The 25,577-nt window shown below is 39.3% G+C and overlaps 2 protein-coding genes and 1 pseudogene across 9 annotated transcripts in view; 2 read left to right on the top strand and 1 right to left on the bottom strand.

Annotated features, from left to right (window-relative positions):
- The window catches only part of EML5 (echinoderm microtubule associated protein like 5), a 129,950-nt gene extending 120,753 nt beyond the window's left edge, over positions 1-9,197 (top strand). The window contains exons 36-44 of the mRNA XM_023528865.1: positions 1,700-1,887; positions 3,323-3,437; positions 5,066-5,254; positions 5,385-5,557; positions 6,861-7,023; positions 7,316-7,419; positions 8,119-8,272; positions 8,800-8,900; positions 9,161-9,197. Coding sequence (XP_023384633.1) covers positions 1,700-1,887; positions 3,323-3,437; positions 5,066-5,254; positions 5,385-5,557; positions 6,861-7,023; positions 7,316-7,419; positions 8,119-8,272; positions 8,800-8,900; positions 9,161-9,197 — 1,224 coding nt within the window. The remainder of the gene's footprint in view (positions 1-1,699; positions 1,888-3,322; positions 3,438-5,065; positions 5,255-5,384; positions 5,558-6,860; positions 7,024-7,315; positions 7,420-8,118; positions 8,273-8,799; positions 8,901-9,160) is intronic.
- Positions 6,383-6,496, top strand: LOC111737908 (annotated as a pseudogene).
- A 514-nt stretch (positions 9,198-9,711) lies between the features above and the next one.
- ZC3H14 (zinc finger CCCH-type containing 14) overlaps positions 9,712-25,577 on the bottom strand; it is a 36,855-nt gene continuing 20,989 nt past the window's right edge. For 2 of the 8 annotated variants that reach the window (XM_011357125.2, XM_023528843.1), the window contains 8 exons: positions 25,365-25,439; positions 20,553-20,712; positions 19,583-19,815; positions 16,277-16,397; positions 15,233-15,369; positions 14,855-14,943; positions 13,963-14,069; positions 9,712-13,433 (listed from right to left, as the gene is read on the bottom strand). In XM_011357125.2, the coding sequence (XP_011355427.1) occupies positions 13,427-13,433; positions 13,963-14,069; positions 14,855-14,943; positions 15,233-15,369; positions 16,277-16,397; positions 19,583-19,815; positions 20,553-20,712; positions 25,365-25,439 (929 nt within the window). In that variant the 3' untranslated portion in view covers positions 9,712-13,426. Of the gene's footprint in view, positions 13,434-13,962; positions 14,070-14,854; positions 14,947-15,232; positions 15,370-16,276; positions 16,398-19,582; positions 19,816-20,552; positions 20,713-25,364; positions 25,440-25,577 lie in introns of all 8 variants that reach the window. The other 6 variants (XM_011357124.2, XM_023528841.1, XM_011357126.2 and 3 more) reach the window with 3 other exon arrangements.

Below are 25,577 nucleotides of genomic sequence, written 5' to 3'. Positions count from 1 at the left end.
TTGAGTTTAGGATTTCTTTTCTCTCTCCCATTTTAACTCAATGCTTCTCAAAGCAGTGGGCCAGTGTCTCATTCAGGGGAAGAGGAAAGAGCACAATTCCTGGTCTGAATAGACTGTTCAAGAGCCATCGCGCGACACACACACACACACACACACACACACACACACGCGCGCGCGCGCGCTTCTGTTTTACAACTCACACCCCTTTCCTTTAATCCCCTGCCCTGGCCAGGCTTTTAAAATCCTTTGGAGTATCAAAACCCTAAGTGGAGTTCCTTCCTAACGCGTTTATGTGGGTATATAACACGGAAGGTAGAAAATTATAACTTTAGAACCTTTAAGCATAGTTATGTTTTTGAGTAAAAGATCATTGAAAATGTGGACCATCCCATGTCAAACTCCGGTTAAATCTTTTGGGGATTCTGAATATGAGACCAGTAATTCCTTTCCAGAAGAAAACCCCACATATTTAAAGGCTTGTGGTGTTTAATTTGCCCACGTAGATTAACTTTATTCACATATAAAATTCCTTATGTAGTCAGTTGCCCATTCCCAATAGAAAATAAACTTGGAGATTAAAATATTAGTCATAATTGACTTTTGTGTTTGAAGCAACAGTGCACTGAGAATATTTTATTTTGTAACGGGGTGGTTGATGCTCCGTTTAAGCCTTTTGAACTTCTTTGCTGGGAGCTATGAGAAGAGCAAGGGAAGTAAGAGACTGGTTTCTGCATTTGAAGCATTTACATTCTTATTGCAGTGAGGCATGAATTAACGATGCTCCTAGATGACAGATCATTATTATTCACATACGAGCTGTAGAGAATAAGTATAAATGGTGAGGAATTTGAAGTAACATTAAATTGTTATAGGAAAATTAAACATACCAACTCTCTGGTATACTCAGAAAGGTTAAAGAAAATTTCAGTTTGTTTTTGTCGTAATTCAGTCTTATTTTCCTATTGGTTCTTTCCACATTGTTTTTGGTGGAAGATTTTATATGAGTTGCTTTAAAAGTAAAGCTAAAATAGACTGAAAATAGCACAAGATGCAGGATTTGATTTCTTCACTGTCCACATAAATAAGCTATATCGGGATTGCAATTTTCAAATGACCTAAAGCATTATTAAACTTTTGGTACCTTAAGAAATTTATCTTATTTTGGATTGATTGCAGAAATGCATTAACTTTTGCTATCTTCATTTTAAGAACTGGCAAATGTTTATTTTTAACTTCATAAGCTAGTGAAATCTAAAAAACTACAACTTTGCCATAGGTAATAGCTTTTCTTCCTATGCCAAAATACTTTAGCAGACCTCATAAAAAGTTATTTTGACCTCCTACTTCTGTTCCTTTTTTCACTCTCAGTTACGAATGACCTTTATTTCTGGGGCAGCTGGAAGGATGCAATCCAGAGGGATGATATGAACTAGAATTACGTGTATTAAAATCGGAGGGGACCTTAGAGACTGAACTCCCTCGTTTTACACGTGACAGAGCAGAGACCCGTAGAGGTTAAAAGTCTTGTCCAAGGTTGCTAACGAGGAACAGACCTGGAGTAGGCAAAGGCCCGGACAAGGCGAAGCCTCACAGTCAGAGTCGTTTCTCTCCCTCCAGTCCCTCCATACCCGGGCTGAGGCAGGCTCACACTTACGTAGAGAACTGCATCTGCTTGAACTCTATTTGAACTTTTGATGAGTTTATCTCCCCCTTCCCCACTCCTTTTCAGAATAACTTGACGTTTACAGGTACCATCAGTGGAGATGTCTGTGTGTGGAAAGATCACATACTGTGTAGGATTGTGGCCAGAGCTCACAACGGGCCTGTGTTCGCCATGTACACCACCCTGCGAGATGGACTGGTTGTGACTGGTGGCAAGGAAAGGCCGTGAGTCCTTCTTCTTTCCACAGCTTTCCTGAGCATCAGTGCCTTGTGATCTGCCTGAGGCCGCAGTTAGTTATTCTGGCTGTTTCTAGACTGCACAGATTATCCTCTGTGACCTTCCTCGTCAAATGCTTCTTTTATTGCTTTTTATGTGCCTTTTTGTTGATTCTTTTGATCTGAAATCACTTCTGATTTGTTTGCATTGTAGATAAACCTAAACTCCAACAACTGGGGTGACCATTTTTCTGAGGCGTGGCTAGGTAGTTATTTTGCAGGTTAAGAACTGATTTTCTTACTGTCTGTATGCCTGTGTAAGTATTTGCTGAGTAGCAGGTGACTCATGGGGGAATCTTTGCCATTGAATCCAGGATGCATCTTGACTGCTTGTTTTTTTTGTTCAAACTGGATCCTAAGGGGTAAAATGCATCCTGCTGCATGAGAAAGGTTGAGAGGGTGCTGGAAACAAACTCTGCCGTGTTTGCTTTTGTTCGAGGCAAACTTATTAGGTAAAATTGTTTAATACGAGACCTCAAAATTTAAGTCAGTGGAGAGGCCTTCTTCTGAATGATTTTCAAACCTTCCAGTGGAAACTAGATAATTATTGATTACAATTAGATAATTATTAATGACTAGATAATTATCGATTACAATTATAATTGATTTCCTACCAACATATTCACGTGCATGTCAATAATCCGTGTGACCAGGAAGTAAGTGCATTTCGGTACAGGACTGCAAGATCCCACGCGTCTCAGTGGAACACAAAGACACAGCGTTGGCCTTTCACACACAGGAAGACTGTATTATGTGCAAGGGCATGTTTTTTTTTTCCTAAAACAAGCAGTTCCATCTAGCAGAAAATAAAGCAGTACACTGTTCTGCTCTTCCAAGAGAAAAGCCATAACTGGGCTATATTTTGTCTTTACCATGTGACTCTGACACTTGCATTTCCCACAAGTCATCTGGTCTTGCACAGCCCTACTCATTAGTAGCCTGTAAACTGTTTCGGTAGGATATTTTCATAATAACGATAGAAAACAAGGGCCTTTTGGCCCTTAGAAATATATTCTGCAGCATGGCATCGGTAATCTTATTGTCTGGCCTTCCATTTCCATTATCCTCTTAACATTAAAAATAATTTTGTACATTTCCTTAATCAGGAAGTGTTACGAGATAGGATACATGGATGGAGGGACACTAAATCAAATGCTCATGACAAAGAAATGAATTTTTATAAAATTTGCTTAAACTGAATGTTTGAGTGTATCTTAAAATCGCCATTAAAATTTAGTTTAGAAGAATATATGAAGTAAATTATAAATATCAGGGCCTTTTTTAGTATTCTGCTTATAATTTAATATTTGTTTCTAATAAAAATTATTTGTAATAGCCAATAATAATTATTATTATTATTTTTTTTTTTGGTTTGGGTCATTAGGTCAAAAGAAGGAGGAGCAGTCAAACTGTGGGACCAGGAGCTAAGGCGGTGCCGGGCCTTCAGGCTGGAGACGGGGCAGGTCACGGACTGTGTCCGTTCTGTGTGCCGAGGCAAAGTAAGAAGTTCCTTGAGCCATCGCCGTGCAGCAGAAAATAGAGAACATTTATTCCCGTGATTCTCTCACCCTCTGCAAGTCGATGAATGATACTTAAAGATGGCTTTGCTCATTGGTTTTATTGCGCCTTTTCCCTGCTGCTTGATTTGCAGCTCCACTGGTGGCACATGCGCAGTCTCTGTGCCAGTGCAGAGGACAGGATGGGACGCTGTTCCCCTGAGCAGTGTATTTACACCTCCACGTTTTCTTGAATCTGCCGATTCAACTATGGTAGACAGAACTGAATTTCCTTTCCAGTTAACTAATTTTGATTAGTGCAGTTGTCTCATTTTCTTAGAAACACACATTTCTGTAACAATATTTGATCACGCATATACTTGCAATAGTGTATTTATAAATCATCTACATGTATCATCCTCTGTATATTAAATATTAAGCTTCCTGTTATTTTTAATTAAAATCCAGTACTTTCTTCCCATATCCCAAAGCATTTATACCTCTTTAGAGATCTTCAGACTAAAATACCATCAGAGTCCAAACTGATGACTGGAGAAACTGGAAGTCTCAGCCTCCAGCAGGAGCTCTGACGTGCAGCCCAGCCCAGCGCGCTTGCACATGGGCCTGTAGGCACAGAAAACTGCACGCATGCACTGTTGAGTGGCTTGCTACCAGATTAATTCAAAGCAAAAAGTTCTCTGAAAGCAGGTTATTTTGGTTCTGGACCCAGTTCTATGGTGTATGGGGGCAGAGGGAGAATGCCCACACAATATCAAGCAATTCTCCACTGCCAACAGGGTGTCTGAAAATTCATCTCAATTCCGACAGTATCTTCTTGGATATAGAGCATCGACTCCTCAGGTTAAGGGTTCAGTCCTGTGAGACGGCCCCCCACCCCCTTAGATGCCAGTCTCAAGTTCAGGTTGTTCCCTGTGTTTCTGAGCAACGACTACAGATTGGAGGTTCCTGCCACCCGCTTCCTGGGTTTGGTTAATCTGCTAGAACAGCTCACAGAACTCAGAAACATGTTACTTACGAGATCACCAGTTTGTTGTAAAAGGATGTAACTTCCAGGACAGGCAGATGTAGAACTGCACGGTGCCAGGTATGTGAGAAGGGGCGCAGGGCTTCCACGCCCCTTCCCAGCAGCCGCCCCCCGCACCCCCCACCGCAGCCACATCTCCACTTATTCACCAGCCCAGAAGCCCTCCAAACCCTATCCTTGGATTTTATGGAGGCTTCATCATACAGTCATGATTGATTGAATCCTTGGCCATTGGTGATTCAGCTTCTGGCCTGTTCCCGCCCCTCCCTCCCCACCTCCTCCCCCAGGTAGGAGGGTAGGGTGGGAATGAAAGTTCCAACCTCTAATCACAGAGGCAGGTCTCCTGGCAAACAGTCCCCATTCTTCTATGGAGTCAAAAAGTCACCTCATTTACATAACAAAGGGCATCTTTATGGCTATCTCCCCATAGTAAATTCTAAGAGTTTGGGGAACTTTGTTACAGAAAGGAAAGGAAGACCAAATAGGAATTTCTTTTTATAAATCACAATGTCATGTAGGTCATTAGGGTCATTCTTATATTAAGAGCAACTAGTATTTAACTCTATTGGTCCCACTTGTGTTTCAGGGCAAGATATTAGTTGGAACAAGGAATGCGGAAATCATTGAAGTTGGAGAGAAAAATGCAGCATGTAATGTTTTAGTTAACGGTCATGTGGACGGGCCCATATGGGGACTGGCCACACACCCTTCCAGGGACTTTTTCCTTTCTGCTGCAGAAGATGGGACCGTGAGACTCTGGGATATTGCTGATAAAGTAGGTACAATCTTTTCAAAGATGTTATAGTTTCTCCGAATTATGTTGAGAATTTGGGGGAGAAACTGGTTTACTTTTTTAAGTTTTCCACTTAATGAAGTTCTCTGTGACTCTTTTGGTTCTTATGCAGAAGATGTTAAACAAAGTGAATTTGGGACATGCTGCTCGTACTGTGTGTTACAGTCCTGAAGGGGACATGGTGGCTATTGGAATGAAAAATGGAGAATTTATTATTTTACTGGTGAGCTCTCTCAAAATCTGGGGAAAGAAGAGAGACAGACGATGTGCAATCCACGATATCAGGTTAGTCAACAAATGGAATAGCATTTGTAGTATACTTTGAAGCAACCTATTCTGCAGCTGAAAACAGGCCCTCCAAGGGCCCCACATCAGACGTGTGCTGACACATGGCTGTTTGTATGCATATTTACTTCTTGCCAAATTATGGATCCACGGGGCACCAACCACAGTGCCTTATAATAGCAAGTTCTCAGGGAATGTTTGATGAATAAGTGTCACACTGGACACGTCCAGCAAGTTCCTCCTGCTAAGAATTATCTTTCATCTGCCCTTCAAAAGTTGTTAGCCTGGAAACCTAAAGTTAAAACTTAAAATATTTCTTACATCTCTTAATAATCTCAACTGAATAGCTAGTTCATTCTTTTACTTAATACTCCTTAAACATCTGTTATGCCCCAGAATCTAAATTAAACTTTTCTTGAACCTTTATTTCTTCAGTGCTTAAGCTTAACAGTGGCTACCATTTCTGAAGCATGTATGTCCATGTGATCAAGATAGGTAACTGAATCCAGGTCTGTCAAAAGCTTGCACTCTTTTCACCAGTAAAAACCTTTTACAAATGAAACCTTCCTCAGAACTTCAGCATATGAAACAGTGAAGCGGCTTTGCTTATTTAGTTTCCCAGTGTCCCTAAGGTACCTACCTCATTCAGCAAGACTCATGAAGTTTTCTAGAGACTGAATTGTCAAATACTGCTTCCTGTGATCACTACTAGGCCAATAGCACTTTGTCCTTTACCTTCTTCCAAGCCTCAAGTAGTGTCACTTCATCTAATAACCTGAGGTGAGTTAAGCTGGTCTGTGTTCTTTGCTATTAAGACACAATCTAGTCTATGGCCATGCCACCTTGAAAGTGCTCGATGTCATCTGATCTCGTAAGCTAAGCAAGGCCTGGTTAGTACTTGGATGGGAGACCACCTAGGAAGACCAGGTGCTATAGGCGTAAAAAAAAAAAAAAAAAAAAAAAGACACGATCTTTCCAGATGAATCTTGACCATCCTAGGGCATTATGTAACTTAGAAGTTATGTAATTGTTAGTGGCTTTTTAAAAACTAATATATTTTTAAAAGAATTAGATGAAAATTTAGGAACCATTTTAAATTGAAGTAAAATGTAAAGCCCTTTGTTTCATGTAACACAAATGGAATCTCGGTATGTTAAGTGTGTCTATTAGGTAAATCTGTTTGAGGCCACATCACATGTCCACTTATTTTTCAGAGCTAGAAAGTCAGTCACTGGTCTTGAGTAATTGTTTGTACTGTTTCATGTGGCCTAACCCATCTTTCACATGTTTTCTCCTTATTCAGATTTAGTCCAGATTCCCGGTTTCTGGCAGTGGGTTCTAGCGAGAATTCAGTGGATTTTTATGACCTGTCCTTGGGCCCCACACTTAACAGAATCAGCTACTGCAAAGACATCCCCAGCTTTGTCATTCAAATGGACTTCTCTGCAGATAGCAGACATCTCCAGGTACAGCACCAGCGCGATACACCGTTTGCAGTTCCGCTCTCACACCTCGTGCGCGCTCTTAAAACTGGGTCCCAGAGCACCCAGACTTGCAGTTACTAGTCACTGTTTTTGCATTTTTTACTGTCTTTTTCAGTCCTTTTCTCCATTTTTTATAACAGATTTTGTCATCGTCTTTTATGTTCTTAATGTTAGAAATGTAGATCAGGTAGCACTTTGCTAGTATGACTGTGAACCTCTGGATTTTGCCTCTCACATAATGGAATCTTTGTCTCATTTTAATACGCGATGAAAGGTCTCCACTGGTTGCTATAAACGGCATGTCTATGAAGTGCCTTCAGGAAGACATCTTATGGATCAGGCTGCCATTGACAGGATTACTTGGGCCACGTGGACTAGGTAAACATTTCATATGTATATTTAGAAGGGGAGACTTAAAGTTAAGAAAGCTGAAAAATCCTATTTCTGAACAGTTGTCATTCCACAAGGGAATAGTAATTGAGTTTTAAGTTTTTGTTACCAGATCTTGAATTCTTAGAGGAGAATGGGACCCCTTTTTGTGGAATATAGTTCCATGCTCTATCAGTTCTTTTAAAGCAAGGAAATCAAAGTTACGACTTTTTAAAGATGTCTTGATATTTTCTTTAATAACAGACAATAAGAACATCTATTGGGTACTGTTAGGGAGGCAACTGTATCATTTCTCTGTCTTAAAGGAATGCTATCTGGTGGCTCTTAGAAATTAAACCTTTGGATTTGCTCAGATTTGCTGGTTATTAATAGGTAGCCATGAGTATCCATCTTCTTAGTCAATGAAAACTGTCACCAAATTCCTATAGCATAAACATCACTTTTTATTTTACAAATAGTTCTATCAGCTCTCATAAAGTATTATTAATTTAAAAGGATTTATCTATAAACCTTTAAAATTATAAAATTTCCTTAAGTGGGGGGTTAATATCACAGGTTGAAATTCAGGGCTCCAGGTAACTTGCCTTATCAGTGTGCTTCTTCTATTTTAAATAACATAATTAGGTACTTAGATTAATTACCAAGCAATTTTCACTATGATAAACCTGTTTTTGTCCTTCCCTCCAGTATTCTAGGAGACGAAGTTCTAGGAATCTGGTCCAGACATGCCGAGAAGGCTGACGTCAGCTGTGCCTGTGTATCTCATTCAGGAATCAGCCTTGTAACAGGAGATGACTTTGGCATGGTTAAGTTATTTGACTTCCCATGTCCTGAAAAATTTGTAAGTTTGTGTTTGGTATTTTATTTCCTATAATTATACTCCCAATTTAGATGTCTGATCATTAGTACTTTTTCTCATGTAATAGCTAAAATTGTTATTGTCTCTTGCTTTCAAAATACTGTTCCTAAAATTCTTTTCCAAACTTCCCAAGTCCATTACTCTGAAATATCTATTAGAAATTATATCCCCCTGCTCCCAAGTAACACTATCTTTGCAAACTATTCTAATAAAGCTGTTAAGATTAGCCTTTTATCAAACCTTTAATCTACTACGAAGTTTCAAATGCATTTCCTCAGAGGAAAACCTTCAGAGGTACCCAGAGACATCCGACTGCCCAAATAACCTGGTTTGTGTTAAGTGCGGATCCATTACTGACTCTGAAAAAGCGCTGAATTGTTGGCTGCGGTCCTAACTGCTTACTCTCTCCACAGCCCTGGTCATGGGAAATGGTGGTTCCCGACAGAAACTTTTGACTTCTGTGTGCATCACGCTCCCTAAGCTGTTTTTTCATTGTTTTTATTTTTTAGGCAAAGCACAAAAGGTTCATGGGTCACTCACCCCATGTGACAAATATTCGATTTACCAGTGGCGACCGACACATTGTTAGTGCTGGAGGCGATGACTGCAGGTTGGTAACTTTCTCAGCCCGGGAGCAGACTGTCTTTACCAGTTATTAAGAGATTTAACATCACTCTACAACTTGTTTGTGGACTCAGCCTGCATCATAAGGTAGCATAACCTGATGGCTCCCTGGAGTCGCATAGTGTGTAAATACGGAATAAAAGTTGAGGAAAACTTTTATACATGTATGATTTGAAAGCTCAATGGAAAAACTTCTGAATATCTAGAAATATAATCAACTCATTGCAATTTTCCCTCTGATTGCAGTTTATTTGTCTGGAAATGTGTACATATGCCTCACTGAAAGATATGGATGCTGAGAAGACTATAAATTAAGTCTCGAGAAACCAGAATTACAGAAGAGCGGGGGAAAAAAGAACCAAACTCTGCATGGTCAAGTGGTGCTAATTTAAGATTGTAACAGGGATATATGCCCAGAATCATCTAAATAGAAGACTGATGTATTCAGAATACTATATGCACTGGGTAACTGTCCATAATCCATACACTGCCAGGTAATTATATTTCAAGGAAAGATGGAATACTTGATGGTGAAAGGCAAACCCCCCATTTTTCGGGAGTGTGCACAAGGCCCGCTGGGGAGGTCTAGGGAACAGCACTCCAAAAAACCAACCAAAACCTTAAAAGGACAACTTGGATGATTTTCATCATCTAGTTAGCAAAACTTTCTTTTTAGGATTTACATTTTATTTTCAAGGTTCATTGTTTAATGAAATATTTTATCCTTGTGTTTACATAAGGAGAGGAAACACACCATCACCCTAAAGGAGCAGTTTTTAGAAGGCAAACATTTTCACTGAGGGAACACACACAGGCTTTACTGGAGGATGGGATACTTCGTAAGCATTAATAAAAGCACTTTTTATACAGGATATTTTTCTCCAGGCAGTTCTAAGTTCAGGGACAAATCCAAAGTTTATAGTACATGATTGCTACATTTTTATTTTTGAGCTGTCAATCTTTTTATGTTCAGAAGTCATCTCCTTTTTTGCTTTTACCACACATCAACTAAGGGAAGGGGAATAACCATGACAGGCCATCTCCATAATTGGAAAATTAAAATGGTTAATCCCTCATTAATGAAAAAGTAGTATGAGGAACAGTTATTTCCAATGACGTACAGTTTAAGGTTTTAAGTAGCAACATTATTTAACTGGGAGAGAATACTGAATATTTAAAGACGTAGTCTAATAGAAACATTTAACACATAAATTTACAAAGTTATACAGTTTAACTCTCGAAAGGAAATTTTTACAGCCTTTTTTTAATTGGAAAATTTTAGATGTATGCCATCCCATAGGCTGACTTCCAAAAGGAATGCATACAAGTTCACTTGTAGAACTTGTCTCTTGAAATTCCTTTTTGGTGAATTGGGGCTGAACTCTTGGCTCTTCATTCCTGTTCACTTTAAATGCTGCCAAAGATCAGTAAATGCCATTCAGGAACTTGCTGTTTAGCCTATCCGTAAATTCCTGAAGATGGGGAATTATGTAGACTGATATTTAAAAATATATTTTTCTAAGTGTGAAGAAGTTTAAGATGCTCTATTGGTCCTTAGAGTTTTTATTTTAATGTGTTCTCTTTGTAGTATAATAGACTCCCCTTCAGGTTTCTGGAATTCTCAGTTTTCTATCCAACACCTTATAAATACTAAAAACAGAAACGGCTGAATTTTATCACAGAAAGCCTAACCAGTGATTGAACCTGGTCAGTTTTAAAGCTCTGAATAGCTGTGTCTGAAGACTGATTGTTTGTTATGAAGCTTGAAACCTAAGATGGTATTCTTTCATTATTCACAACAAAATATTCTCCTAAATAAAGCCAAATTTTAGAGTACACTATTATTTCTCTTCATGTATAAAGGAGCAGTCAATAAATTAAAGGGAAAAAATCCCCTGCACCACCCTCTTCATTTTTGAGACTGTTATAGACTTTCTTTCTGAGGCAAGTTTGCCAGCTTTTTAGGCTAAAGAGAAACTCCATTTCCATTACAGTGCAGGTACAAACTTTAACTGTAACCCTCAGCTAGTAAGCTATATAGGATACAATCGCATCCATTGCATTTTTGTTCTTCCAAGTGGCCAAACATTAAGTCAGCCTTAATCGTTGTTGTTTCACCTCCAAAGGTGATGCTGATCTTATGTACTCATCCCATAAGCACCATTTTTGCTTTTACCAGCCATCAACTAAAGAAAGGTGAATAACCATGACAGGCCATGGAGATTCTGCCCTATGTTTATCTTTTTCTTAACCCAGAGAATTATTTGTGTGCACAGTATATGACTAAGCTCCTGAATTTGTAACCTGAGACTTCTCCTGGCACCTTTAAGTCCCGTTTCTGTATATAAATGCATGCCAAAGCACACGGCACTCCAATGCCGCTCACTGCTTAAAGCCACACTCATTCCCTTCCATTTTTGATGGTGGTTCATTTTAGATCAAATTATCCAACAAATGATTTAGAGCAGCAGTCCCCAACCTTTTTGGCACCAGGGACTGGTGCTCCTATGAGACGCTAATGCCTGGTGATCTGAGGTATAGCTGAGGCGGTGACGCTAGTCCTGGGAGCAGCTGCAAATAGATGAAGCTTTGCTCGCTCTCCCGCCGCTCACCTCCTGCTGTGTGGCCTGGTTCCTGACAGGCCACTGACTGCTACCAGTCCGTGGCCCCAGGGTTTGGGGACCCCTATTTTAGAGTCAACCTTAGCTTGCCTATAAAAACCGTAACAAATGAAAGACAAAAACTCTCAAATGTATTTCCAGGCAATGTCCATTAAAATGGCAAAAAAAAAAAAAAAATCCAATTTTAGCATGTTATTTCCTTGTAAATGGCTAAACCATGTTCTTTATAATGGAATTGTGAGAATGCAACTATATACCATTTATAAATGGTAATGCTAAAAAGTCTGTTTCTGTTTAAATTTCTGGAAATACAATTTAAAACAAATTTCTTCTGTAGAGATGTAAAGCATCTCAAGTAACACTGGAATGAACAAATGCCTTAAATTCAATGGAGTGTACTTTTTAAAACGGAGTGGAAGTGTCATTTCACCCACGCCTAACTACATAGCATTTATGCTCGTATGTGCTTTCTTTCCTGTTTCAAGTCTCGTCTTTGGGATCAGCACAGCAAAGTGCAGCTTACAAAATGGTTTAATAACTGGTTAATTCTTTCTTCTCCCAATGGAAAAGCAATAGCCACATAACAGACTGCTAGTTTTATGCTCTTAAAATATGGACTTTTACCCATGTGGTTTTATTATCTCTTCGGTATGTGACTATAGAAGTCAGTGACCTCTGTTTTTACAGTTAAATTTGGTCCTGAGAACGTCCGAATCTTTATTAGCCCTTTTGCATTAATTTGCTTTTTTCTAACCAACTTATAGCTTTAAAAAAAAACTACTTTGATTCTTTAAATCAGTGATCCGTTTCTTAATTCTGAAGCATTTGACACTTTTTGCCTTAACAACTTTAAAAACCACACACACATCTATTTTAATTCAAAAATTTAGTCCTATTTTGTAATTACCCATTCGATCTCTGTGATTATATAGTCTGTCATCTAAAAATATACTATTGAAATCTAATTTTTACATTTAAAAAATTATCTTCAGTAACTATTTTCTGTGGAGTTATTTCTGAGAATGTTTTTCAGAATGGGAGAATATATATGTATAGCTATAATCTTGTGATTTTAAAAGTCTGTTCTCTAATAACTTATGTATATACTTGTAAAAATTTTGTATAATTTTGTGATAATGTAGTTGCCTAAAATATTTATTTTAAAAGCAATTGTTAATAGTAAATGAAAGCATTTTAAGGAATTGTTCATTTTTTTGCCCTTGCCATTCCAGCTGTTTGTTTTCACCGCACATACCCACCCACCTCACTCACCCAGAAGGCAAAGGACTAGCTATTTGGGAACCATTTACCAAAGCAGCACGTAACCCAAGAAGCCTGCATGATCACAATTTTCAAACTAAATTTACTTAAAAAGTAGGACTGACCATTTTAAGCCACCTCATCACTTTTGGCCACTCCGGTTTTTGTGGATTATGAACAATATAATCCTTAGGAAAAGTGAAAGCAACAATTCAACTTTTAGAATAAAATGCTAATAGATGCTCCCCACTGACTGTATCTCTGTCTACACACACATCAGCACTGTGGCCCCAAACTGGGTCATTGATACTGACAGTATCATCACGTTGTAAATGCTAATACCTGACAAAGCAGTGTACAAACATGCCTCAAATGTTTTAATAGAATTTAGCTTTTCCTTAAACTGTCTTTTCCAGTCAAAACAAAGCAAACAACACAAAAACACCCAATGTTAAAACCACTAATAAATTTACAAACTTGAAAAATTAGACACTTCAGATAGGCAAGAAACTTCATATTATGAAAGCAATATATTCCAAGTTTCAAAGATTTGACAAGTTCTGTAGAATCTCTTTCATCAGTAGGTGGAAACTTTCAAAATTCACGATCTTCTGCCAGGTAGGACTGGGTGTCATTCACTGAATAAACAAAACCCAAAAAATTTTAAATTAACTGCTTTGCATCCATATCTACCACATACTTCAACTAAGAAGTTGAGTATTTTCAGATAATATTTGTTCTATAGATTATATCAGATTTGAAAAGCGTAATTATATGATACATAAAGGATAATATATATGTATTTAAATTTATAGACCACGCTAAAATAGTCCGAAACTTCCTTTCACTGTTTTACAATTACTAATGTCTGAGAAAACTGATGTGAGATTTGTAAGCAGTGTAACTCTTTTTAAGGCCTTAGTATATGTTCAGAAGTTGTAAAAGAAACTGATCTGGAGATGATCTAAGTAAATAAGCAACTGCTGGATAAAACAAAATTTGGTTTATGTAGTAAATTATTTTCCCAGAGGACTCTTATAAAATTAAAGAGAAAAATCAAAGTGATACTTAACTCCAAATTTGTCTGCTTACAAATTAAGAAACTACATATTAGAAAAGTAGTTGAAGTGGCATTAGAAAAACTCGTTTGAAAAAAAAAATCTCTACCTGGTTTGAGGCCGAATCCATTTCAAGGCATGCCGCGGTGGCACAGTGATGGCGGGGTGATAGAACGCGCAGTCGGGCCTTGTACACTGAGTGTTAAACCTACAGTGCTAAGGAGAGAGAACAGAGTCGCATCATCTGCAAAGCCACTACAAATAAAAACAAAGCAATCTGAGATGATAATAACCAGCTCACCCTAACATTAGCAGGGCAAGAAATGTGGTTTGTAACATTCATCTTAATATTAGTGAAACCCTGAAAAAAGAAGAGTCCTCCCCCAAGACACAAAATCCTAGTCAAAGAATAGCAGCAAGGCAGATTTCAAAAGGACCTTACAATGTAATCATCACCCTACATGTACACCCTGCCTCACATCCCTTAAGACTCTCTACTGAGCGCCCTCATCTATGCCCAACTACAGCTGGGGGAAGTGCAGACTTTCCTCGTGGCTTCAGGCTGCTATTTCAGAGATCATTCACTCTGAGCAAGTGGACAGCTGCAGACACATCAGCCAATCTTTAGTTCACAGACAAAGCCATCAGGACACGTTTAGGTGGTATTATGCAGTATTATTGGATTTCATCATCTCAGCTCTGGCACCAAGGTATGGGAGGAAAAAACCACCATATGCTTCCAGGCAGAGAAGGCTGGAAACTGACTTGCAAAGGTGAGTTTTATTCTCCTGAGAGCTTAGGATACTAACATTCAATAGTTTCACACCACTTATAGGCCTAAAGAGCCCAACGGGCTCAATGACAACTAAGGAATAACTTAAAAGGTCCTAAAGACCATTAAATTAACTCTAACAAAAAAGTTAAATTTGCTAATGATCTTCCAGGTCTCACAACTGAGAAGTTACCACTAAATTCATTTTTGGAAAAATGGAAGCTCTTACTTTTGGATGATAGAAGGGACATTCCATTTTCTTACACGCAGGGAAGTACCGACACAGCTGACTGCTGGAAGGCGGTGTTGGTGTTGTAACTGCTAACAAAAATAAGGGCAAGGACTGAACAAACTTATTTGGCAAAATAATTTTTAATGGATTCTGATGTTTTTATGGGAACCACTTTTAAATTAAAATACAATGATGAGACACTCATTAATCTAGATAAGTAAGAATAGTGTGAGTATACTTGCTCTTTAAAGACTGGTTATAGTAACTGATTCTGGTACAATCTAGAGGCTTCCCTTTTCCTTAAAGTTCAATCTACAGTAACAGATGTCATTTTTCTCTTTTCTTACCCAAGTGCTGCAGTGCATAGTCACTAACCTGGTTTTGGAGGCAGTACCGGAATTCTTCTACTCATATGAGTGAAAGGACAATCTGGCTTGGTGCATTTTGCATCATATTTACAATTTGGATGAATAAACAGACATTTTTCAGCAAATTTACAACTGGGGAAAGCTCTATAAAACAAAAACATATTATTCACATTTAATCTTCTCAATACACTATTAGATTTTGTAAAGTGGCTCCTTTTACTCATATTCCATCCTACTTGTTCTGAGAAACAGAAAGTAACAGAAAAAAAGGAAACTCCATTTTTAAATGAGGCTAAATATCAAATGAGGACACAACTGTCTATTCCAAAGCCTGGGGAAATAGATTTTCAAGTCAAGCCACGCTACACGAAATAAGGAGTTTTTTGTGTGTAATGATGAGAATCATACCACTTACTCTAAAATTAAGGTCTATGTTTATACTATTTCATGAAGTAAAGTCAATATAATAAGCACAATATATGTGCAAGGCACTGTTCTACCAAAAAGAGACGAATCCCATGGTCTCCCTATATGTACATCTATATTATTCTCACATCAAATTTCCTAAAGTTAAAACACGGAGAAATTCTATCTATAGGAAAAAGAAATCTTAAAAAGCCATCTCCCAAAGCTCATTCCACTCGACCAGCCGGCTGGTAAGGAAAAATTATTCCCAAGTCCATAATGTTTTCCCCTTACCTATAACTAGTATTTATCCTCAATGCCTTAAAAATCTGTGTAATGTTATGAACACAATGCATACAAACTGGGGCAGTTATCGTATACTCATCTCCTTACCTTAAATGTACAGAAATCTTCAAGGAAACCCAGAAGTTTCAGTATCTCATAGGTCTGAGGCACAAAGAAGCCTCCTCCCATCTCCCCGCTCCGCCCCGCCCCCTGCCCACACCTATGCCACTTGGGGAGCAGCATGGTATCACCACATTCAGTTACATTTGGTTTACTTGTCCATAAAAAAGAAAAAAAACAAAATAAGCTTATCAGATATAGAAATTAACCTGAAAACCAGAGACGGTCTGCTGCTACTCACTTGCAAGGTGAAATGGGGTGATGGTACGCACACTCATCCCCGTTTTTACAGGCAGGCCAGTACTTGCAGCGCTCCAGGAGTTTTTCTGGTTTCTGTGCCAAACTCAGTTCACTCATCTCAGCTACAAAGGGAGAGGAATTAAAGTACCTCATTAATTATGATCAATTCAGCACATGCCTCCTATAATGTTTCCCTCAAAACCTAGCCTTAATATCCCACCTTCTTCTGTCTATAGTCACATGAAATGAATGAGTCCAGGTAATCTCATCGACACTGTTAACAAAACCCTGTAAAAAGAGTACCAGCAAGTGGACTATGCTTCTCACTGTGAAAAGTAAAGCGGACAGTGATGCTGCGACCAGAGCCAAAGTTCTCACAAAATATTCCAATTCTCAAAATTATTTCAGAGCTGAATTAAAATATAAAAGGGAAGAGTGTCAAGTGGGGAGCCAAGAAAATGAAATGGAAACTGAAAACGTAAGTTGATAAAGGGTGTGAATTATTCTCATTCTGGCAAGATTATGAGTGGTCCAAATACAAGTGTTCCCATTCACTGAGGTATATACTCACATCAATGTCTGCAAATGGAAGAAAAGACTTTTGCCTAAAATGGATCACAAATGTCTTTATCTACAAGGGCCTGGCAGATCACCTAACAGTGAGCCCAACTGGGTAGAAGATCAATGGCAGAAAGCCTCAGTGTGGAGCAAGCAAAGGTGGGGAAGAGCACACTGGAGAGCAAACGCATTCACTAGCCACGGGGCTCACTGCCACCCCCCACCCCCCCAAGTCATGTGCACTACAATGTCAAGTGCTACCTATCGGGAAAGTAGGACCTGTGTTGCCAGATTATCTCCTGATTCAGAAAGCCAAAAACCATTTTAAATGACATCTAAATTTTAAATGCCAGCAACTAATTGAAACTGAAAACATAAAATAAACCAAATAAAATTATACCTGATGGCTATAATGAGCCGCCAACTTCTGGCCTGAGACACCCTACCCACCCCACCGCCCAACAACCTCATGGGTAGTACCTATCATCATTCCTAATCATGTATACGAAAGCAGCTATCACTTCCACTACATCCCTCTTACCCAAGGTCAGGCCACATCTAGACACTTAGGGCAAGTGTTATCTAACATCTCTGAACTTCAGTTCCCACATTTACACAAAGAAAAACTAACGTCTTCCTTACAGTTTTATGATTAAATGGAAACAAGAATGCAAAACAGGTAGTCAATCAAAACCTAACAATGCAACAGACAGAATTCTGAATACTTGTTGTTCCAATGACCCAACCTCAGTCTTCACTACAGGAGAATAAGGCACACAATTCCAGTCCTGAAGCCCAGACAGGAGAATCAACGGAGAGCTATTATGACTCTGCCTGATATACAAATATAAATGTTCCACACAACTTTAAAAAGCTAGTAAAAGTCATCATTTAGCTCCAGGATAAAAAGTATCCTGTCTCAAATGGTTTTTGTGTCATCCTGAAAGAAAAAGTTCTTACCTTCTTCCTGAACAACATACTTTAGATTATGAAAACCCAGGCCAAATGAAAGAAGTTAACAGAATACTCAAGAATAGGCTGGCTGAAAATGGAGTAAAGCAGCTAGTTATTCACAAACTATATTAAACACTTTACAAGGAAACTACCTTTCTGATAGAAATGTTATAAGTCATATATACAAAGGTCTTGACTCTGGTTTTCCCTAACATTTACTTCATAATAAGCTGTTAATACTTTTCCTGTCTACATTTTAAGAGGCAAATTCACTTTGTACTGCAAGTTATAAAATCTGCACTGCCATATAATGGCTAGTGGGAATGGCTTAAAACAGCTGTTGCTAGCATCCTTGAAACACTGGACAAAGCCACCAAAAACAATTACAAAGTTTCAAACTTCCTGCTTGGGCGTGGAAAGCAAGACAGACCAGGGTCTCTTGGTGACTTATACAGGAGTCTCTCCAGCATCACTCAGGTTTTACTACCCACCTTGATCCTCAAGCATCAGTGAAATATTGAGTCTCCCAGATCAAAGCAATGGGGAAGGAGGCTCACCACTGATCCCAGCTGTCTCCATAATGGCCACAGCACTTGCATAACCTAGGCAAGTTTTACTAACATGTTAAGAGTGTCACTGCTGCAGCATATATACCAATAAACCTAACATAAACATCTACATTTAAATGAAACGAGACCCTCACACACACACGCTCAAGTTACCAAACTGAAAACCAAAGTAGTAAATCACCAGAATCTTCTCTTATTTTAGATGAAATATACAAGGTTGAGAAATCTGCACTGCCTGTTGCAGTTCTTACACTTTACCATTTAAAATTTTTTCTGCCTTTCAATAGGGTCAAATTTTCAACTCCCTACAGGAATCAAAACCATTAATGACACATGACTGACTCAGCAGAAAAAGCATTCAGTTCTTCACTCACTCATGATCTCCCCCTAAGGGCTACTACATTTTCAGCTACCAAAAAAGATACTTAATACATTTTCATATCTCTGCCAAGAAGAGGATTTTTTTGGAAAAATTTCAAAACCCAATTTTGTGTTTGCTTTATACGGTTCATTTTTAGATTCAATAATTGTCTCTCCTACCAATGAAGCTGTTTCTAAAAAATTTAGAAAGCATGAAGAACATATTCTCTATCACGAATAAAAGTGGTCAGCAGTGCTGCACCTGCCGCCGGTGTCCAGCAAGAGAAGCAGCCACATGAATGACCTGGTTCATCGGCCTAAAACGTGCCACGATCTGAACCAACTACATCTCACTTCTAAATACTATGCTTCGATGTGATTAATTTAAACATAAGGTCTTTTCTGAACTTGAATTTCATGAAGTATTTTGACAGATTAGGTGAGAAACTCCTCTCACGGGAATTTCATTGAGGTAGAAACAGAATCAAAATCCAAATTCGTTTTTCTGTCAAGTTAACTAGAAGAGAGACTACTGCTGGTACAAGGGGAAAGTAAAAACTATAGTTTTTTTTTTTAAAGGTAAACAGAATCGAGAATGATGGTTCATCCTTTAACAAGCATAATTAATTTTTTGGCTTCCATGGCTGAACACTATTTTACCACTGGAATAATAGCCAACCTACACAACATACACAGGAGAAACATTCTCAAATCTAACTAGCTGTTTTGTCTGAAAAAAGAAAAAAGGCTACTGAATAAAAAGTAAAAGGCCAACAACCAATATTCATTCAAGGTAGAGAAACATGTCAAAGAGTTCCTTCACAATGACAGCACTCTGAGAGGGAAAATCTGAGCTCTCAACACACCATTGGAAAAGCTACCATCTGGGTCATCAAGCTGCCTGCTCATCAACTGCAACTGCTGTGGGTGGAGGAGACCTCTGAGTCCCTTGTTTGAGGCTGCAGTTTGGTTTACAGGTTTCATTCCTTCAAAGCACATGTCCTCCTCTTGATCTGACATGTATCCTGGGGGGCTGGGAACACCATCCAGCGTCACTATAAACTTGGGACTTGCAGGTTTATCTGGTTGTACAAGATCTCTGCCAGATAGATAGAAAATACCATAGAATTAGGGAAACAAACACAAAAAGCTGCGCCTCCTAATGTGCTCTTCCAACTGTCACTCCCTTATTTGCTTTGTGATTTCTTCAGTGGGGGGGAAAAAAAGACTGTAGGACTTCCAGGCACAGTGCTAGTGGATTCCTGCTACGACACAATGGCCATGGCCAATCACTGTGGCAGGGTCACCAGCGACTCTCCAGGCTGCACTAAGGACAATCTCTCCTCAACCCTGAACTCCCCCTGTCCATTTGATCCTCAAGGGTCACATGGAAATAAACTGAAAAATCAGCATCTATGCTCAGAACACAATAGCCAGCAGTTCTACATTTACACTAGTTTTATTATCTATATGTTTCTTAGAACATTTAATTTTCTAAGGGAAGAATCAACCCAACTGGCTCTCTTTGGAGAGATTTCCTGACTTTGATCACCTGGCTTTTAAATTTTCATTCCCTGGATGCTCATAAAGAATCTTACTAACAGAGCTAAATCATACACTGATTTATTTGTAGGATAATGGATTTCTGAACAAGAAAGATGAACTGGAATTTCTGAAAACGGAATTTGGCTTACGATACATGGCCTAACTACTAAATCTATAAAAGCGCTCTATACTGAGGGCTGGGGGCGGGGAGGAGGGAAGCTGGGAACTAACGGTTAACCTGCACTATCTAATCAACACAAATTAGCTACGCAAGAAAAAGAAACCATCTACCGTGTCTGCATAAGGTGTCCTGAAAGTACCCGAAGGGTATCTGCAGTCTTCATCCCCGCCTCTTGGTTTGGTGTCACTACTACTTCCTCAGACAGCTTTGGCTTCTTCAGAATAAATGATCTTGTGTCTGCATGGACCATGGATTCCATGTCATAGTAATCTGAGCCAAAAAAATTGGCCACAAATGTTTACTTTTGAATATATCTTGCATTCCCAACATCATACATGTGAGAAGAATGTCAATCTTTTATCTACTTGTAATTATTTTCAAAGGAAAATCACAATGGTTCTACTCAGGCTTTGCAAACATCGTCTCCAATGCTCCTTTCCTCAGCCGGCAAGTAACCAAGGGAATCTAACGAGCAGTCCTCGCCTATGGTACAGACAGGTTCTTGCAGGAGGCATCTAATGAGGTACTATATAAACTCATTTTAGTTACAATGATATTTTCCAAAAACATGGAGAATAAAGATTCCTCATGTTCCTTAGAATTACTATACAAAGACTGTTTAAATCTGTTATGTTCACTTTGCACAGTACCATTTACAGAAATGAACACGTCCTGATGAAAGGAATTCAACTGTCATAATTTCTGCCTGACTGTAAATAAGACTACTTTGAGAGGGAATTTTAAGATGAATGGGCTTTTAAAAAAACACAGCAAGGAAAATATTGACCTTCAATGCAAATAACTACAGCTCACATATCTGTAATATGCTTCTTAGGCCCAATTACTTTATAAAACATATCAAGACCTGAAGCCCAAAATGCAGATGGCTGACCTATCAATATGCAAACAACCAATTAATGTTAATGAGTGCCACTTCTCTAAAAGGTAACAGGCAAATAACAGAGACCAAAATTCACAGGATATTCATTCACGTTCATTAAAAAAAAAAAAGAAAAAAAAAAACGAACACTTGAGAGTATTGCGCTAGCTAGGTACACAAAGAAAAAATAGGAAAACAGATGTCTACACAATTTCAGAACAGTATGCCCCAAAAGGGGTACAGACAAGGTGTTGGGGGACTACAAAGCAACCTACTCCAGCCGGGAAAGGAAAAGCTCATAGAGGATGAACAACTGAAGCAAGTATTTAACTGAAGCAGGTATTAAAGGAACGCAGGAATAAACTAGGAGAGGGAGAGCGAGCCGGAGAATAGAGCTTTTCAGGGAGAGGAAATCACATGGCAAGAGGCGGGGCTTCCAGAAGGCACAAGCATCTGAGACACACTGGGAGGCGTGTGGCCGCAAGGTTACGTGTGGTGGGCTGAGTAGCTGAAAGGAAAGGAAGGCTGAGGCATAAAGAATCTTGTGTCCCCCTGAGTTTGGATTCTGTTCTAGTAATAAGGAATCAAGAGCGGTTTCAAAGTAGGGAAGTAGTATGATTACACTGGTTTTTATAAAAAGAGTTAGTGTTAAGAATGGCCTGGAGTCCTAGACCTCAGCTAGGAAGCTATTGCCCAGGAGAAATGTGAGAGTCTCAGTGAAAAGATTCTCACCTTTTTTTCCTGTTCTAACACAGGTAAGAGGGAGAAAAACCACTGCATCCTCCCATCAGCACTACCAATTCACAGCACTGGCATCTCGGCCACCGTCCCAGAAGGGAAGTATCCCTGCCTTCCCCTGCGAGGGCAGCAGAGATGGTAAAGATGAATGTAGAACTGGAGGAGGAGAAACGTGACTCAGGAAACAGAACAGGAGAAAAAGCTGACTTAAAAGGAGGCAAAGATAAATCTCAATTTTAAATTTATTTTGTATGAAGTTTTTGTGGGGCTCTCGGATATTCAGGAAGTTGAGAATTCAAATCTGATCATTATGAAGGGAAGACAAATAAGAAACAGTCGAAACTGAAGGTGAAATAAGAATGTTTAATTAATTGTACATATTCAGTGCTGCGATCTTCTCACTGAATCCTCATGTCATAGATGACCACTTTGCAACTCCAAGTTCTTAAGCGACTCTGGCTCTGAGGTCTCATGGCTAGCAAAGGTAAAGTTCAGAATTCAGTCCGAGGGCTGGGCACTCCTTCCCACCACCCTGCACAATTCTGAAGCAAAGCAGTTCTACTAGTATGCACCTTGGGATAATCCAGAAGAGATGAAAATAATGCTGAGGGCGGGACACAGGGTCAAGTTAACAGAAGAGAGAGATTGGTAAAGAAGAATGAAAAGGAGTTAGAAGAGAAATAGATAGTGAAGTCTGTGAGAGCCAAAGACTCAGAGATTGAAGAAAACATGGGAATTCAAGTGTCACAAACTGGTTTAGAAAAGTGCGCACTGAAAACAGCTCCACATCCACACAAGCCACTGGCCACCTCTGCAAGATTAGCGATAGCAGCTGGGTCAAGTAGAACCAGACAGATGAAACAGTAACATCTTCTGGATGAAAAATGCAGGCTGAATGCACGTACTTCATTTCCTCTGGAAACCCCACTAAAACATCAATAAAGGTTTAAATACAAAAAAACAAACAAAAAAACAAAACCACACAAACTCACAAGGAAAATAATTGTAAAAGGAGAGACAACCACATTTTCAGAGTGGAAAACAGCAGATCTACAAAAGCTGAGTCTTAAACCAATTATGAAGCAATCCAATGTGGATCCCAAGATTCTCCAAAGGTTGAGAAACTGGCAGCACATGGGACTTTGGGAAGGAGTGAGGGGAAGACAGGGCAAAACAAACGTGAATTGGAGTGTCCACTGCAGACGTGGTTTGTTCTTCCTAAGCTGTTCTCTTCGTTTCTGATCCTTACTGCACCTACTCCCCTACCACTACACTGAAGATATGCGGAGTAACTGGATATGCACCTTCCCATTGGTCACTGTTGGAGAGGCTTATGGATGAAGTATCATGGTCTCTGAAAAAAGGTCTACAACAAAATATACTAAATATGTACTACCGAAAAATTTTAGAGTAGTTAAGATTTCCTGATAACTTTTGACCATTTTCTCCCATGTAGAAAGCAGAGTTATAGACTCTTGAAAGGTAAAAACAAGAGGGCCTCTGGATCAAGGGAAGCTGGCCACGCTGAAAGAAGCGCCATTCTGAAAACAGGGAGGGGGTGTTAAACATGATGCAGTAATTATTGAGGTGCCTTCCCTTGTCCCCACTCCCCACTTAGCTCCCAGAACCGTGGCAGCCAATTCATTACCTGCTTTGAAAGACCTTCCTTTGGAGAAGCTGACCAGCCTAAGAGGAAAGGCCTAAGACCCTGACGCCAGGGCACCGAAACCAGACAAGACAGACAAATCACTCTCCACTGCAGTCTATTACACCTGAATGTGAAGTCAAAAGCCCCCACCCCACCCAACGAACGAACCCAGAATGCCGATCAGCTTTTTAAGTGCCCCATTCTTAAATGTAAGACAACCAAGGATCCCCAACCATCTGAGAAAAATCTGTCATGAAAAACAGTGATCAAAATAACTTAAAGACCAAAGAAGAAGGGGGAAAAAAACATCTAAAATTTTAATATCTTCAGAGAAATAAGAGAAAATATTGTATACATGAAACAAAACCCTTATGTTAAAAAAAAGAGGCGGGGGGAGGGACATGCACAAATATAAGGGCTCTCAGAAATAAAAACATAAGAGGTAAGCAAAAAATTTGGTCATTCACAAGCCTTGTAAAACCACCTGATGCTTCAAACTGCATGTGTACCATAGATAAAAATAAAAACTGAAGGAAATAAAAATGTACAAGAGCTGCTGAAGCAGATACAATATACTCAGACCTTAGTTTCCAAACAATCTGCAAGAAAATACCCTTATGTGGAAAGCAGGATGGGATGTTGGGAGGTGAAAGGGCAAAATCAAGAATGCAGAATATCTGAACACTTTTATAGGTAGAAAGCAGCAGCCTGAAGACAGGCAGAGTACAGCTATGAGAGTTTGACAGAAACAGAACGTTTGTCAGCTGGGCAGGACCTGGCACCTGGGAGGAAGGTAACCCTCAGGGATGATAAGACAGAAGGCTGTGGAAGGGTCAGGGAATACAGTTACTGACTGTGGAGTCCTGACCAAGGGGAAGAAAATTCAGTTAGGAGCCAACAAGGAGGGGTCAAGGGACCAGAGCTTCCAATAACACGCAGGTTTAGGGGACACAGAAGGAAGCAGGAGGAAAAACAAAGTTTAAATTTAAGATTGTATGTATTCAATGGCTCCTCCTTCGTTTGCTCAGCAGACATTTATCAGGAAATGCACATGCATCTCACAGAGGCTGGGCACTGAAAACACAGAAATAAGTAAAGCACCAGCCCCAGTCCAGAAGTAGCCATGGTAGTGTGCCTGTGTGTGTTGGGGGCGGGGGAGACTGGTAAATAATTAAGTTACAGTGCCTCTAAGGATCTTCGTTTCTGATCCTTACTGCACCTATTCCTCTACCTCCATACTGAAGATATTTGAAATAACTGGATATGCAACAAGTTCTAGTATCAAAAGTGAGGACAAGGTTGAACAGGCTAGAGGACAATGAAGGAGCTCAGGGCAAAAGCTGGGTGGAGAGGCGTGTAGGGTAGGAACTCAGGTCATTTCTAGAGCAGAGGGGCGAGCAGCCAACAGATTCCAGGGGCCCGGGTGAAATGGCAACAAAGGAACAAAGTTCTTCAATGAGGCCAAAAATACAAACATCATATAAAATGAAAATACTGTAGATCTTGTCTCCAGGCCCTAAAATATCTTTACAGATCTAAATACAGCATCTCAGGGTAGGCTCTAAGAGATACAAAATATATTAAATGAGGTATAAGGAATGGAAATAGCAACTGAAAAACGCTAGATTACATTGCAAACTTAAGGTTATTACTGACCTTGACTCATCTGCAGGGTTTCTGCCATTACTGGATCAATTTGCAGTCGGGATAATAATTGCCTCTGTTGAGTTCCTAGAATATAAATTTTAAAACTTTACTAAGCTTAAAAGACAATACCAGCATACCTGTTTCCCAGAAATTAAGCTCAAAATAATCTTCCTGGGTTCTTGAAGTCTTAAAAATAAATTAAAGCTTCAACAATACAATTTA

This window comes from Pteropus vampyrus, unplaced genomic scaffold (genome assembly GCF_000151845.1).
Source record: "Pteropus vampyrus isolate Shadow unplaced genomic scaffold, Pvam_2.0 Scaffold32, whole genome shotgun sequence".
Taxonomy (NCBI): Eukaryota; Metazoa; Chordata; class Mammalia; order Chiroptera; family Pteropodidae; genus Pteropus; species Pteropus vampyrus.
The sequence above is the reverse complement of the archived record's forward strand: the minus strand, read 5'-3'. Positions and strand labels throughout refer to the sequence as shown.